Here is a 15382-nt window from a genome sequence, read left to right on the forward strand (position 1 = left end):
CATAGCTATAATTTTAAGGAGGTACGAAAAAGACACTGCATAAGGCAAATCAGGTTTAGGGTGCTTTAGATTCCGGGCCAAATTATCCCGAATCTTCAATTAATGAATGATATCACATGATGCCTCTCAAAGGTGTATCATTTCACCCTAAAGATGAACACTCAAAGAAAAGCAATATATATACTGCTGTAGATCTCTACAGATATAAACAGCTCCAAAAATAACGTTCTCAATTCTCTTTTCTGGCTTTAGTTCACCGGTTATCTAACAATCGCTGTTTCCAGAGTCATGCTGACATGAATCTCTATAACACCATACTCCCACCTCTACTTGGAAACACATGGCAAACCCTGATTCTTGCCAAATGCAAAAGGGCAAATTTGCTGATGTGGGCCGTAAGTTCCAAACTTCCAGAACTACTTAAAAGGGTAGAAAATGTAAGCCGCTAGATTTGGCAGACCTCAGGCAAGAGGGAAGGGAAAAAACTCTGAGAGATAAATCAGTTGAGTAAGTAAAATAGAGCATAAAGGCCAAGAATCAGAATGTGTTTCACTAACATCTCAACCACTCTTAACCCTGGGGTAATTCTTTATAAAATTTACAAGGAAAAACCTACAAGTACTACCCATATGCATTTCAGATGATAAGAGAAAAAGTATTAGAGCAAATGTTCCTTATTATGAAAATTCAAATCACAAAAGAACCATCATAAGGCTTAAGTGATATTCCGATTTAGGTGAAAAATCATGGCACCTATTTTTGCAGGAACTTCTCTCCACCCAGGAATTCCTACATTGTAATATTTATATATATTTTTTCTCATGGTGCTTATTAATAAGTATAGCTAACATTTATTGAATACTTACTATATTTGAATAGGAAGTTGTAGTGCTGGGATTTGAACTAAGAAATCATCTTGCTCTAAACCTTGGAGGACTAGGGCTTTTTTGTATGACATAATGGGAGAATTTAATTTGACTTATATTCATGATTCTTTAAGTCTCCCTGCCCCCGGCTCCTCTATTAACTCTGGCTATCCTGAAGAGCAATTATTTAGCAATGAAGATTATTATGTTCAGATATCAAAATATAAAAACTTTGAAAATGCTATTCCTATTTTAATTATTCCCTCTGACTAAAAGATAAGCAGAAACTAGTTAATCTAAATTTGTGTCTGGTATTTACAGTGGACCATGCTGGTGACAACTGGTGTAGTGAGTTTCCCCTCAAATATGAATTGATGTAGTTGCCCAGAGAGGTACCCAAAAATGGTGGGGAAAGCATGAACTATATAGTTGGGCAGATGTGGGTTCAATTCTTGGCTGTACCACTTACCATCTCTGTGTTCTTATAATGGTTACTAAATCTGAGTCTGTTTCGACATCTGGAAAAGGGGGCTAATGATAACTGCCTTTCAGAGTTGTGTGTATGTGTGTGTGGGTATTAAATAAGGTAACATATGTTCAAGTGCTTTGCACCTTGATAGCACTCAAAAAATTATTAGGACCCCTGATCTTGGGAGGATTTATAGGTAGCATGCTAGGGCAGTAGGGCAGTCACACAGGAGGTAAGTGCCTTGTGTTTAACTCCTTGGACATTAGTTTTTTTTTTCTTCTTACAACAAGTTTCAGCAATGAAAAGTGAATTCTGAAGCTCTGGGACCTGGGTTAGGTAGTTTTGTGGAAGCTTGAAATACTACAGGGAAGTCATTCCTGGAGGTGAAGAGATTAAGCACTCCCCACATCACACCCCCAAGCAATGGTTTGGCCAAGATTACTTTGCTCTTGCCCTTCCCACTATTTCCTGAAACTGTGGCACCTGTGTTGAGTTTCTTCTTGACCTTTGCACTGATACATTGGGGGATCTCAAGGAATTAGAACCTCAAGTGGTCCTTATTAGCATGTTGAGAAGGAGATGATCACCATTTTATCAAGATCTCTATAGCTACCATTACAAGTGACAGATGTGGGAAAGTCTCTATTTACTTTTCCTCCTCAGCTGAATTAGGAAGAATTATAGTCCACTATTCCATGTAATTCTTGGTTTACTAAAAAGTACCATCAATCGTTTTCTTGGGTTGCCAAAGAAAAGACTGAATTCCCACTATGTAAATTAACTTTATTTCTCACAGTACATTGTGTGTCTCTGAGAGACCAATGCCAGAGAGGCAACTCCACAGAAAATTCAGTCATGGTTTACTTGGGGTTTGTGTGGAAAAGTACAGGCACCTGTTTGCTCAAAGGCTGAAACCAGTTTGATTTGCATTCTAAGAGCAAATTAATTTATTTTTCTTAGTTTTCTATTTAGCACAAAATAAATGGAGCTTTTAATGTCTCTTGCATGCTACTCAATTTTATAAGTAACTAATCATGAATAAACAGTGCTGTCTATAGAACAGGAAGATTTTCACGTTACTTCTCAGGTTGATATAAAAAAGATAATTGGAAAAAATGACTTTTTTATCTAGAACTACCAAAAAATACAATATATTTCATTCATTTTTATGTCATTAAATCTTTAGAAAGTCCTTATGTATGACAGAAAATAATGTGTCATGAATGTTTGACTTGAAGGTGGAAAAATATAGAAAAATGATTAGCAGACAACTAGCCAAATTGTGATCTTGGCATAATTTAGTGTAACCCTGTTTTCTCTAAGTACAACAACAAATAATGAAAGAGAAGCCCACATCCTTTATACTTCTGTAGCTAAAGACAGCAATTCACTAAACTTTTATTTAAATCAATGCAAGAGTCACTTCCAAGCTGCACTGGGTACTTAAATAAAAACAGTGTTTGGCAGTTCCTCCTTTGCATGTTTGTGAAAGATTCCCAACCCTCGAGGAGCTATATTTTGTATGAAGTTTAAACTTCAGTACTGAGAACGGTACTCAGGAGATGTCAAATAACTCTACAGAAGTGTGAAGTAGACACATGCATCCAGTTGTTTTCTATATAGAATACCATGAGACCTAATTATGCAGAAGGTAGGAAGTTTCATGTTTCTGACCTATGTCAGGATGCCTAAGGAATACATATTCTATGTGAAAATGCAAATTATTTCAGAGATTCTGGTTGCGTTGTGCTAGCAAGAGGGATGTGAATTATTAACTATTAGCTTTTCTGCCAATGAGTGTCTACCACTCCAGAAGGCACTAAAATATATACTCACATGATCAGGTGGCATGAATCCATAGACTGAATACTTATTGGAACCTGCATGTGCAATATAACTTACCAGTTCTTTAATCCTTAATGAAATTAGGCAAATACAAAGAAAATTCACTAAAATCAAGACCATGTTAAGCTTCAAAGTGATGAAATACAAGGGTTAAGCCTGGAAATCCAAGATTCCTCATTCATGTAAATTAACTTTTTTCAAAAAAAAAAAAAAAAACTTTTTTTCAAAGATTCATTTTCCTATCAGTACATTGCTCACTTTTAATTCTTGTATCTTAAAATCAGAAACAAATCTGTATGCGCCTATAAAGAACCGTCTTCTGCCTTTAAAAAAATCTGAAAAGAAAGGCTAGGTTTTTTTTTAGTGCTATTAACACAATTGTAGGCCTATAAATTAAGTTGAAGCATGAAAGTTTTATTCCTTAAACAAACTTTTAACAATGAAGAAATGTGGCTTATCAACTGGCCTGACACTTCATAGTTCTGTCTGGGATTTGCCTTTGCACACTGACTTGATGGGAGATTGCTTCCATGTTATTTGTGGAGGTATCCATGCTGCTTCCACTCTCAGGAATGTTTTATTTTGTTACTTCCTTTACTTTACTGCCTTCTCATCCTGTGAGAATGAGATCAAATAATGGTATCGACATAAAGCCTTTCCCTATTCCCCTCCTGGAAGCAATCTCTCCAGTCTAATTTCTACAGAACTTGATTTGTACTTTCTTACATTTCATTTTCTGTATTATATTAAAAGTACCTTTTCTACTAGAATTCAGTGTAATTTCAGGAAGGATGGGTGCCTATTTCACCCTAATTTAATCAGAGTGCTAGTTGAAGGCATTACATAGAAAAGCTTCATATTGAATGAAACATTTTCTCTTCTCCTCTGCTGCTGACTTTACATCAGGCTCACAATCATTTCCTCCAGTAAGATATTTCCTCATTAATCAGCCAGTCTCCTTACCAGACTTTTTTTTTTAAAGTTTGTATCCACTTAGCACATTTTTAAAGTCAGTTGCAGTTGTACAATCATTAGTACTCATTGACTTTATGTTGCTGTTTAATTTTTTTTGTTTTTCTTTATTTTTTCTTAAGCAATTTCAAGTGTGTGACTTTGAGATCCTCAACAAAATGATATATTCCTATTGGCAGGAACCATGTTTTGCTTTCTTTGAAATCTTCCTGCCCTGACTCCTTACTCCTCAGTATTCTACCCATCGTCATTCCCTCACCCAGAGGCTCTAAACCAGCGGTTGGTAAATAAGGCCTGCAGGCTAAATGAGGCTCTCTGTCTGTTTTTATATGGCCTGTGGATCAAGAATGGTGTTTACATTTTTAAATGGTTAAAAAAAATCAAAGGAAGAATATTTTTTGAAATGCAAAAAATGATCTGAAATTTAATCTCAATGTCCATAAACAAAGCTTTATTAGAGCCCAGCCACATCCCTCATGTATGTACAGCTGCTTTCGTACTGTAATGGCAGACTTTGAGCAGTTTAGACAGAAATCTCATGGGCTTGCAAAGCCTCAAATATTAACTACTTGGCTCTTCACAGAAAGTTTCCCAATCCCTGCATTAAACATTTGCCAACAGATTGGTTTTGGGATCTGGTTATCTTCTTTAGATCTCTCTAACCTTTAGCTTTTAGATGTTTAGAAAAGTTTTGGCTGAGGTTTTCCTCTGAGAGGAAACAGAAGGTTTTTAGAATCTCCACATAAACAAACAGGCCATGCCCACTGGAAACACAACTAGAAATATGTTTGCATGTATATCAGTCTGTGGAATTCCTCTGACTTGAGGAAGTCTCAAAAGATTTCCAAAACCTATTGATGCTTCCAAGGGATGCACAATAAACACTTTTTGGAAATGTATGTGTACTCTGTTTTTATATGGCCTGTGGATCAAGAATGGTGTTTACATTTTTAAATGGTTAAAAAAAATCAAAGGAAGAATATTTTTTGAAATGCAAAAAAATGGGTGTTATACTGTATATTGGCAAATTAAATTTAAATAAAAACCATTCATTTGGGGAATATAAAAAATAGTGAAAGGGATTAAAGGTGAAAGGAGAGAAAATGAGTGGGAAATATCAGAGAGGGTGACAGAACATGAGAGACTCCTAACTCTAGGAAATGAACAAGGGGTAGTGGAAGGGGAGGTGGGCAGGGGGATGGGGTGACTGGGTGATGGGCACTGAGGGGGGCACTTTATGGGATGAGCACTGGGTGTTATACTATAGGTTGGCAAACTGAACTCCAATAAAAAATATACAAAAAAAAGGCACATAGTACTTAAGAAAAAAATAATAAATAAATAAAAAAACAAAACAAAAAAAGTAAATGTAAAGCAACTTTGGAATGGTGACTACAGCTTTCATTAGAATTTTAATTCTGCATAACGACATTGTGTTTTGTAAATCTGAATGACTTTAGAGGCAAGTTCCATAAGATCAGGGCAGCCCAGGTGGCTTAGTGGTTTAGCACCCCCTTCGGCCCAGGGCATGATCTGGGTCCCAGGATCGAGTCCCACGTCAGACTCCCTGCATGGAGTCTGCTTCTCCCTCTGCCTGTGTCTCTGCCTCTCTCTCTCTCATGAATAAATAAATAAAATCTTAAAAAAATTCCATAAGATCAGAGAGTTACAGATTAACAGAACTGAAGAACATAATCAATTGAGATAATTTATGGAAGAAGGGGTCATCCATCTGAGCTCTTTGCATAAAAGTCCACTTAAATGTCTATGAAACTGCTAAACAGAAAAAGAAAACAACTCACCAATAAGGACTTGAACTTTGGTCAGTATTTACGACCAATTATAGACTTTTTAAGATTTTTTTCCTCCATGGGAAATACATTGAGAGAAACAGCAACAAACTCCACATTAGGTACTCTAAAACTTTCTGAGTTTATTCCCCATCTGTTGAGTTTACTAAATTTTACTTATAAGATGCTATGGTTTGGATTCAAAGTGCCCAGAAGAGAAATAACCACAGCCTGAGGTATGCATTTTCATTCAAATGATAGCAGTGAATCACTGTTTAGGATAACAGCAAAAGAAAACAAAACAAAAACCCCACAGACTGTAAAAAAAAAAATTCCTTTACCTTGTTCTTGCTTAATCCTCTCTCTTTCTGCATATCCTGCAGTCAGCATATTGATTCTGTTAAGCCATCTGAAAAAACAAATATTAAAATCAGTAACGTCACAACTTAATTTCTTATATTTTACTTCTTAAAAATATTTATTTTAAGAATAAAGAAGATGTAGTATATATACAATGGAATCTTACTTAGCATAAGGAAAGAAAGAAATCTTGCCATTTGCAAAAAAAGAAAAAGAAAAAAGAAAAAAAAACCTTGCCATTTGCAATTACATGGATGGAGCTAGAGTGTATTTTGTTAAATGGATGAAATAAATCAGTCAGAGAAAGACAGATACTGTATCATTTCACTCATATGTGGAATTTAAGAAACAAAATAAATTAGTGAAGGGCAAGAAAGACAGAGACAAACCAGGGAACAGACTCTTAACTCTAGAGAACACACTGTTGGCTACCAGTGGGGAGGAGTTCAGGGGATGGGGGAAATAGGTGATAGGGATTAAGGAGGGCTCTTGTCCTGATGCGCACTGAGCAATGTACAGAATTGCTGAATCACTATATTGTACACCTGAAACTAGTAACACAGTATGTTAACTATACAGGAATTAAAATAAAAAACATTATTATTTTTTTAGAGAGGGAGGGGGGAGCGGTGGAGGGAAAGAGAATCTTAAGCAGAAGCCAGAAGCCAATGTCCAGCATGGAGCCTGAGGCAGAGCTCAATCTCACCCTGAGATTGTGACCTGAGCTGAAATCAAGAGTCAGATGCTTAACTGACTGAGCCACCCAGGCACCCCTAAAGTACAAAATTTAATAAAATATTAATAAAATAAAAATATTTATTTTAAGATATTTATTTTAAAATATTTATTTTAAGAATATATGAGATAATTTTACATAAAAGATGTCTTTGTTTCTCTTGACACATCGAGTCTTCAAAGAGCTATAATTTGCTGTAGTATAAATTGCTCCCACATTAAAGATGCTATTTCGATAGAAAAGTCTTAGGCAAACCTGTTAATATCTGTAATATAGAGGGTTTTAAGATGATCAGAGCCCTATTAATTCTGTTGCTCCAAATTTAGAAGCACTCCAAATATTGCTGCTGACTGTCTTCAGAACAAATGCTTTTTTTTTTTTAACAAATGCTCTTTTATAGGTATTTAATATCATACAATATGTACTGATGAGGGAAAAAGTTATGGACTTTGCCTGTCAAAATGAATTTTACTATTAAATATTAGTTGTGATGAAGGTCATTTAAGTTTAATGATCTGGGGGGAAACATATCTTAGGAGTACTTTGGAAATTCGTCTCTAAATACGAAGGAATTAGGTTTTCTAAAGACAAAATGAGCAAACATAATTTTAACCTCTGTATACATCCTGAAAATCTATTTCCACAAACAATAGTAACTTAATAATAAATCTTAGTTCTTTCCTCTCTCAGTAGCACTACTATTGCCAGGGGAGGGGCCTGCATTATTTCAATCTCCATCTTTTTTCTTTTGTCCCACCAGGTCTCTCCCTGTGTTTATTATTCCAGCTGTTCACACTGCATCTGATTATTAAATCATAAAATCTTTAAATTAACCTGACAAATTTCCATTGGTCCATTCTGAGCTATGATCCATATATTTTCCCAAATCAGAAATTAAGGAAGAACCCCTCTTCCGAACTACCTTAAGTTTGGAATGAATAGTATAGTTAACATCATTAAAGTATGGAATAATCTGATTAAGATACATTTTAAGGGGTGCCTGGGTGGCTCAGTTGATTAACCGTATGCCTTCGGCTCAGGTTATGACCCCAAGGTTCTGGGATTGAGCCCCACATTGGGGTCTCTGCTCAGTGGTGAGTCTGCTCCTCCTCTTCCCCTCCCCAATGCTCGTTCTCTCTCTCAAATAAATAAAATCTTTAAAAAGATGTATTTTTAAGAAAAAATTGTGTTTGAGAACTTTTTCTCCCAAGAGTTTATCTCCTGTGCCAAATGGAAGATGATGTCCTTTGAAGTGAGTTGTATATTTCAGCATTTATGCCCAGTGGTATTCACTGTGCAGCAGACAGAATATCTTGAAAGGGGAGGAAAGTTGTGTCTCTCTTTAACAAAATCACATCCATGGAAATTTAAACTTTAATTTTAAGAATAAGTCACCTAAAGCTCAACTTTATTTTGATAAAACCTACAATGTAATTATCACCTCAAGTATTTTTGGGAAATGAAGAAAGGACTGGAATAGAAAGGGAATAAAATGAAGATTGATCAAATAAATTTAGTAGCATAGAGTACACTCATATACTCCAGAAAATCACAAATGATAAGTTAAGAAGTCAACTTCGTGATGAATAATCTTTAAAAAATGACTCTAATCACTAGTAAAAGGTCAAAATTGAAATTTAGCCTATAGGTCATTCGTGGTGAGAAAGAGGTTGAATTTGCACTACAAGATAACTCTTAGCACTTTTGAGAAAGATTTGTCTGGTGCTTTTTGGGTGAAAATTATGATAAGAGCATTAGAGGAACATATATTACTGGATTTTAATCCAGTACCTCCTATTGACTATTTTAAAAACCACCACTGAAATTTCATTTTGTCAGAAGTTTAAAGAACAATGAGGTCTTTATGAGATGAATCAAGAAACTAAAAAGAGGCTTCCTTGATTTTTCAGTTCAACAAATTTACTAAGTGCCTGCTACATGCTGAACAATGAGCTATGTTTTGGGGGCACAAAAATGAATAAGACATAATTTCTGCCTTTAGTGAGTTCCAGAATTGCTAAATGTCATAAGACAATTGAAAAATTCAACTACTTTTAGGAAGAAAAATTCTGTTCATGATAAAAACTCTTCAGAAAGCATGTGGCTAAACTCAGGCCAGTGTGTATAGGCACAAAAGGCTGAACACCATACAACTGTTTGTGCTGTCTTGGATAAACTTGTCCTTATGGCCTCAGCTAAAAGGGGCTTACCTATATATATGCATTAACTGAGTCAAGAAATATTTAATGAGAACCATGTCTGTTAGGTCTTGTTCCAAGCACCAAGAATTCAGAGAAACAAAGTACCTGCCTCCACAGAGCTACATCTTAGAGAAGGCAATAGACAATTAAAAGAGATACAAATAAACATATGTAAAGTTACTATCAAGTGCCATTTACAAAAACAGCTAGGTAAAAAATTAGAAAGTCAAAGGGGCTAGGGATGGGGGAGGCTATTTTAAGAAAAGCTGGTTAGGGATACAAGCATTGAATTTAATGATGAGGAAATGCTTTAATATTAGATCTACATCCAGCACCTTACTATATCACTAATGTTATAAAACAAGACAATATAGGTATGAGCCTAAAGTGAACTTTCCCATGAACTTGTCAACAATTAACAGAGAATAATGTAAGGAGAGGAAAAAACGAGTAAGAACTACGGGAGAAATGTACAAAAAGTAATTGCCAAATAGAAATGGGTGAATCCTCACAATTATAAGGACATGCATACTGACATGGTAAGGAATATATAGGCCAAATGAATTCAGTAAATAAGTCTCAGAATACTTGAGAAACATGATATTTTATTTTCTTCCCACAGATTTCACAAAGACTGGCAAATTTTTTTTCATGTTTCAGTGCTCATTTCTGAGGAGGAAACAGATGGATGGTAGTGGGGGCCTCAAAAGTGTTTTTGCAAATTACCTCACAAACTTATAGCTGTTCAAAAAATAGAAGGTGAGATCTTAATATTCCAAGTGTGTGTGTGTGTGTGTGTGTGTGTGTATTTTATATATATATATTTGGGTATATATATAAATAAATTTGAATATATATGTATTTGGGTATATATATATATAAATAAATAAATTTGGGTAATGTATGTATACACACACAGATTTTTTACATAAAAATTAAATTTAAGGGACACCTGGGTGCCTCAGTTGGTTAAGAATCTATCTGCCTTTGGCTAAAGTTGTGATCCTAGGGTCCTGAGATAGAGCCCCGTGTCAGGCTCCCTGCTTAGCAGGGAGTCTGCTTCTCATTCTCCATCTGCCCTTTCCCTTGCTTGTGCTCTCTCTCTTTCAAGTAAATAAAAAAAATCTTAAAAAAAATTAAATTTAAGGAGTACTTTTTTCATTCCAATTACTAGGTTCTGTCAAAACTCAAACTATATTTTAAATATACATATGATAGTGCTTTAGAGATGAAGAAATAACCAGATAAAGCTTATATTTATATAATAATTAGCATAATTATAGTATTATAAAATCTCTTGAAGACTTAAGTACATTTCTTTAAAGGATTATCTATAGAATGAACCAATGCCGAGATTATGTAACAATCAGGCTAATGAACAAAATTGTTGGACGGCATCTCTCCCACCAGTAATCCTCTGTTTATTTCTAGCAATGACATTCCTCCTTTCTATTAACAAATAATTTGCCTATTGAAAGTAGACATTGGGAATATGATTATAAAAAAAGAAAAATTAAAACAAAAGTTCATTATACTTAAATTTTCAAAAAGATTTACTATTTCAAGACAATGTAATTTTGAAGGTTATAGTGTACCTAGCAAGGCTCACATAAAACAGCACTCTTAAATGTATCATGTAGAGATGACATATTTGATCAGATCCATTTTTTCCCTTTGACTCACTGCTTAGAAAAAACAACAAAATGAAACACATGGGTTTGGCTTAGTTTCTTCCATGATATCCTGAACCGGATACTTCTATAGGAGTATTAGGGAAGAAGAGTATCATGACACACTTTTGAAGTTATTGCTAATACAGGGCAGGGAGTGGAGACAAGGAACGGTTTTATAGCTCATGAAAAGGCATTTTCTATGCCTTAAAGAGACCCTGATTAGCATGTTTCATGAATAATTAAGTTATGCTAATTCTTAGAGGTGATTTTATCCATCTTGTAAGACAGAATAATACTCATTTTTACCACTTATTCAGTTTGGTCATGATGTAAACCCTTCATATTCATCCCAAGGGCACTGAGCTCAACATGTGATAAAATAGTGAGTAACTAGAACAGTAGAATTATAAAATTATTAAAACACAAAATAGAGCATCACAACCTCTCTCTCACCTCATAAGCATGTGAATAAACATTTTCATTTTGAGAACACATTAAGGAGAAAAGGCTCTCCAATTTCTAATTGCCTAGTGTGAAATTTCAAGAATGGGAACATAAATCAAAAGAAGATTATGGGAAGTACAAGAAAGACTCAGTCCCCTTATTAATAATAAAATAGTTTATCAAGTGTTCTCTACATCTGTTTGCCATTTCTGTGTATTCATATCCTTGCTTTGGACAAACCATGCTTTTACTCCCAAGTGTCAAAAAAACCCAAGATCGTTTATAAAAGCACATCAAATGTTCATTTAGTATGCTCAAGCACATTTGTAAAGTTGCACAATCTTGTGCTTAAAAATATCTGGATACTGAGGCACCTGGGTGGTATGGTACAGTCAGTTAAGTGTCTGACTTTTGCTTTCAGTTCAGGTCATGATCTCAGGCTTGTGAGATTGAGCCTCTGCATCAGGCTCTGTGACACACTCAGTGTGGAATCTACCTAAGATTTTTTTTTCTCTCTCCCTCTGCCCCCTATCCCCCCTGCACTCTCTTTCTTTCAAATAAATAAATTTTTGAAAAAATACGTGGATGCTAATTTTTTGGAAACACACAAAGAAAGGTAAATGGAATAAGAGTCCAAAGTATATAAAAGGAATATATATTACCAGCAAACACTTAAATAGCACTAACAATTGAGCACAGACTGTTCTAAGCCCTTTATGTGTGCTCATTTGCTCCTCACAAAAGTCCTTTGGGTGGAGATGGTTATTATGTCCATTTTTTAAAGGGGTCAATACCTGGCATAAAGAGGTCCGGTTCTTTTTTTAATTTTTTAAAAGATTTTATTTATTTATTCATGAGAGACACACACACACACACAGAGGCAGAGACACAGGCAGAGGGAGAAGCAGGCTCCATGCAGGTAGCCTGATGTGGGACTCGATCCCTGGTCTCCAGGATCATGCCCTGGGCTAAAGGCAGTGCTAAAGTGCTGAGCCACCCGGGCTGCCCAAGAGGTCCAGTTCTATAGCCAAGGTCACACAGCTAGTAAGTGCGAGAGCTGGCATTTGGACAGTCTGGCTCCAAAGTCTATGCTTTTAATCACTGTGCTATGCTGCCTCTCACTAACTGTTGGCAACTTATATATGTCATATGCACCGCCTGCTGAAGACTTGTAAGAAGGAAAAATCTGAATCTCAAATCCAATTTCTATAGATCTAGACATGAGAGAAGGAGTAAAAGGAAAAGCTAAAGTGGAAACCTGGAGCAGAATGTTGTAGATGATAGAGAAATACATATTATATATATACATATATATAATATATGTATATTTCCACCCTCAAAGCCCCAAATAATCATGTAGCCATTAAAGCATTTGGCTGAATAGCTTTGTCCAGTGATAGAAGAAAGGTGATAGAAATATTAACTTTGCTTAGGACTGAATTTTGAGATGAATGTTGTGTCATAAATACTTAGCATTTGGAAAAGTCAGATTTTTGGGTGATTATCTCCCTGTCCCCACCTGGGAATAAATTTGAAGACAGAATCTTCAAATGGTCTTTAAAAACCTTTTTTACAGTAAATTTTTTAGGTCTATATATGGATTCAGTCACATTTTTTTGTAAACCTGATAAACAGTCAACAAGTTTATTCTGACTTTTAAAATGATGTTCTCTGAAATTAGGTATGGCTAGATGCAGCTATGCCTGAGTCCATTTTATTTTAAAGTGATCAATCACAGTGACATTATTCTCTAACATTAATGTGGAAAACTTAGAATTCTAAGCCTAACTGACTTTCTAAGTGCTTTGAAATTTAAGTAACACTTTACCTGTTCATATCATCAAGATGCTCAGCAGCAAAATAAAAGCTTTTGATTTTAGGATGACAGGCTTTGAATGCACTGCAAAAGGAAACAAAGTACACTTACTTTATTTCAAATTGGGAAATAAGTTAGAACCAAATAATTTTTATGGGTAAAATTACCTCAGCATCTAACCTGAGTTCACATATATAATGCTTCTGCCATGATGACAGAAATCAGTAAAAAATTCAATTTTCTGCCCACAAAACTGCTTTCTTATTACCTCAATTTGAAAGCATTAGACAAGCAACCTCTAATTTGAACCTCTAAAAGCTAGAAATTAAAAAAAAAATAACCTTCCTTTCTCTCCCTCTCCCCAAATAAAACCAACTTACTATTTCTTGCGGCATTCACTGGCTCTATCAATTTTAAATTCAGGCAGACTGATGAATCCTTCTGCTTTTTCATCCTAAAGAAGCAACACTTTTATTTAGGGTATTATATACAAAGGGTTGAAGCAGATAATATAATATAATCATGTCTTTAAAAATCTATACTAATAAGTTTGTTCATTCAATTTCTTAAATTTAGCATTGGGTGTTATACTATACGTTGGCAAATCGAACTCCAATAAAAAAAAACATGCAATTAACCTCTAAAAGCTAGAAATTAAAAAAATTAAAAAATTAAAAAATTAAAAAAAAAACCTTCCTTTCTCTCCCTCTCCCCAAATAAAACCAACTTACTATTTCTTGCGGCATTCACTGGCCGCAAAGGTTGAAGCAGATAATAAAAAAAACATGCAAAAAATTTTCTTAAATTTGACATTTTAGAGATTAGAGTTTAACTCTAACTTGTTATATTCCATTAAACTGAAGATATATTTTGAACATTTGAAATACTACAAATTAAGATAGACAGAAATTTTGAAAAGTCTTTCTTATATTAGAATGTAGATAGAAAATTCTTTAAATTGTCAAAGTGAAACGTTTCATAAGTAGTTTTCTCACCAGAATGTATATATACTTTTATAACATATAAAATAACTTCAGTCCATGTTCACCATTCATAATTTTCTGTAATTTTTAATGTTCAGATGTGACATATATTGAAGTTTACTAATTCAATTCCTTTTCCACCTCCGGAAAGTTTTTTTAATCAAACCTGAATTAAATATGCTGTGTATTCAAGATTTTATAAATGAAATAAGTTAATGTGATCTTCAAACATCTAACTTGGTATGCATGCTATTTATATACATGGTCATCTTCTACTTGGACAATTGAATGAAATCCATAAAATCCTCCTACTCTAATGTGGCATGGAAAAACAAGATAGGAGAATTATCCAAAATCTTATGTTAGATACAACTTATTTCAACTAGGCTAAGACTACCTTTGGCTAAGTCATTGTTGTTGACCCTTTCATCCAAGGTCCCAGACTTTTACTCCCCCAAACTTTGATCTGTGCTATATCAGTTCATGCCTCCTTATATATCAAGTTCAAGTGAGATTACACCCCCATCTGCTATCTTAAAGAAAAAAATACAGATTCTCAATTCTTTCATTGTGTATGTAAAATGTAAAACTTAATAAAAATATGGTATTACGGATAGTGACTGAAATGTGTGTTACAAAAAAAGAAGAGAGTATTATAACTTTTTCAATATTTTCCAGTATTTGAGTATTTTTTTCTTCCAATCTTGGGGTAAACACAATAGTTTCAAATCTCTTTTTCAACTTCAATGTCTGTCATATCAACCTGGGTATCTTTAATTTAAAAATTCTAAATTTTGAACAATTAAAAATATTTTTGGAGTAGATATGATCTTCCTGTAATGTGATGAGGGATTTTTACATTTCTCCTAAAAAAAATCACACTATGTTCTTCTTATAATGTATACTATGGAATTATTCATTCACTTCTCAGAAGGCTAACATAGTAACAACTCTGAAACATAGCTACTGTTCAATAAAAAAGGGCCTCAGTTTTTTATCACTTACACTTTGAAAGAATATAATATAGCATACAGCAGACAAATCTGCAAGTGAACTTAAAGAGAAACAAGACTATATTTTGATACTGTTTGATTGGCATATAAAAAGTATTTGATGTTAAATGAAAATATTAGTAAAATTGTTTTTTATATCTAAAATAAGATACACTTAGTGAAATAGAAGACTTTTTAGGTAATTGTGTAATTGGAACAAATAATATCAAAAGTG

At 34.3% G+C, this 15382-nt stretch overlaps 1 protein-coding gene and 1 long non-coding RNA gene across 9 annotated transcripts in view; one reads left to right on the forward strand and one right to left on the reverse strand.

The window, feature by feature from the left end:
• Positions 1–15382, forward strand: part of LOC144308477 (uncharacterized) — a 134380-nt gene that overhangs the window by 50944 nt on the left and 68054 nt on the right. For all 4 annotated transcript variants that reach the window (XR_013374948.1, XR_013374946.1, XR_013374947.1 and 1 more), the window contains exon 3: positions 9862–9998. This is a non-coding gene — a long non-coding RNA (uncharacterized LOC144308477). The remainder of the gene's footprint in view (positions 1–9861; positions 9999–15382) is intronic.
• The window catches only part of CNKSR2 (connector enhancer of kinase suppressor of Ras 2), a 275826-nt gene that overhangs the window by 46584 nt on the left and 213860 nt on the right, over positions 1–15382 (reverse strand). For all 5 annotated transcript variants that reach the window (XM_077889011.1, XM_077889013.1, XM_077889010.1 and 2 more), the window contains 3 exons: positions 13553–13626; positions 13185–13256; positions 6284–6351 (listed from right to left, as the gene is read on the reverse strand). In XM_077889011.1, the coding sequence (XP_077745137.1) occupies positions 6284–6351; positions 13185–13256; positions 13553–13626 (214 nt within the window). The remainder of the gene's footprint in view (positions 1–6283; positions 6352–13184; positions 13257–13552; positions 13627–15382) is intronic.

This window comes from Canis aureus, chromosome X, assembly GCF_053574225.1.
Source record: "Canis aureus isolate CA01 chromosome X, VMU_Caureus_v.1.0, whole genome shotgun sequence".
In the NCBI taxonomy this organism is placed as follows: domain Eukaryota; kingdom Metazoa; phylum Chordata; class Mammalia; order Carnivora; family Canidae; genus Canis; species Canis aureus.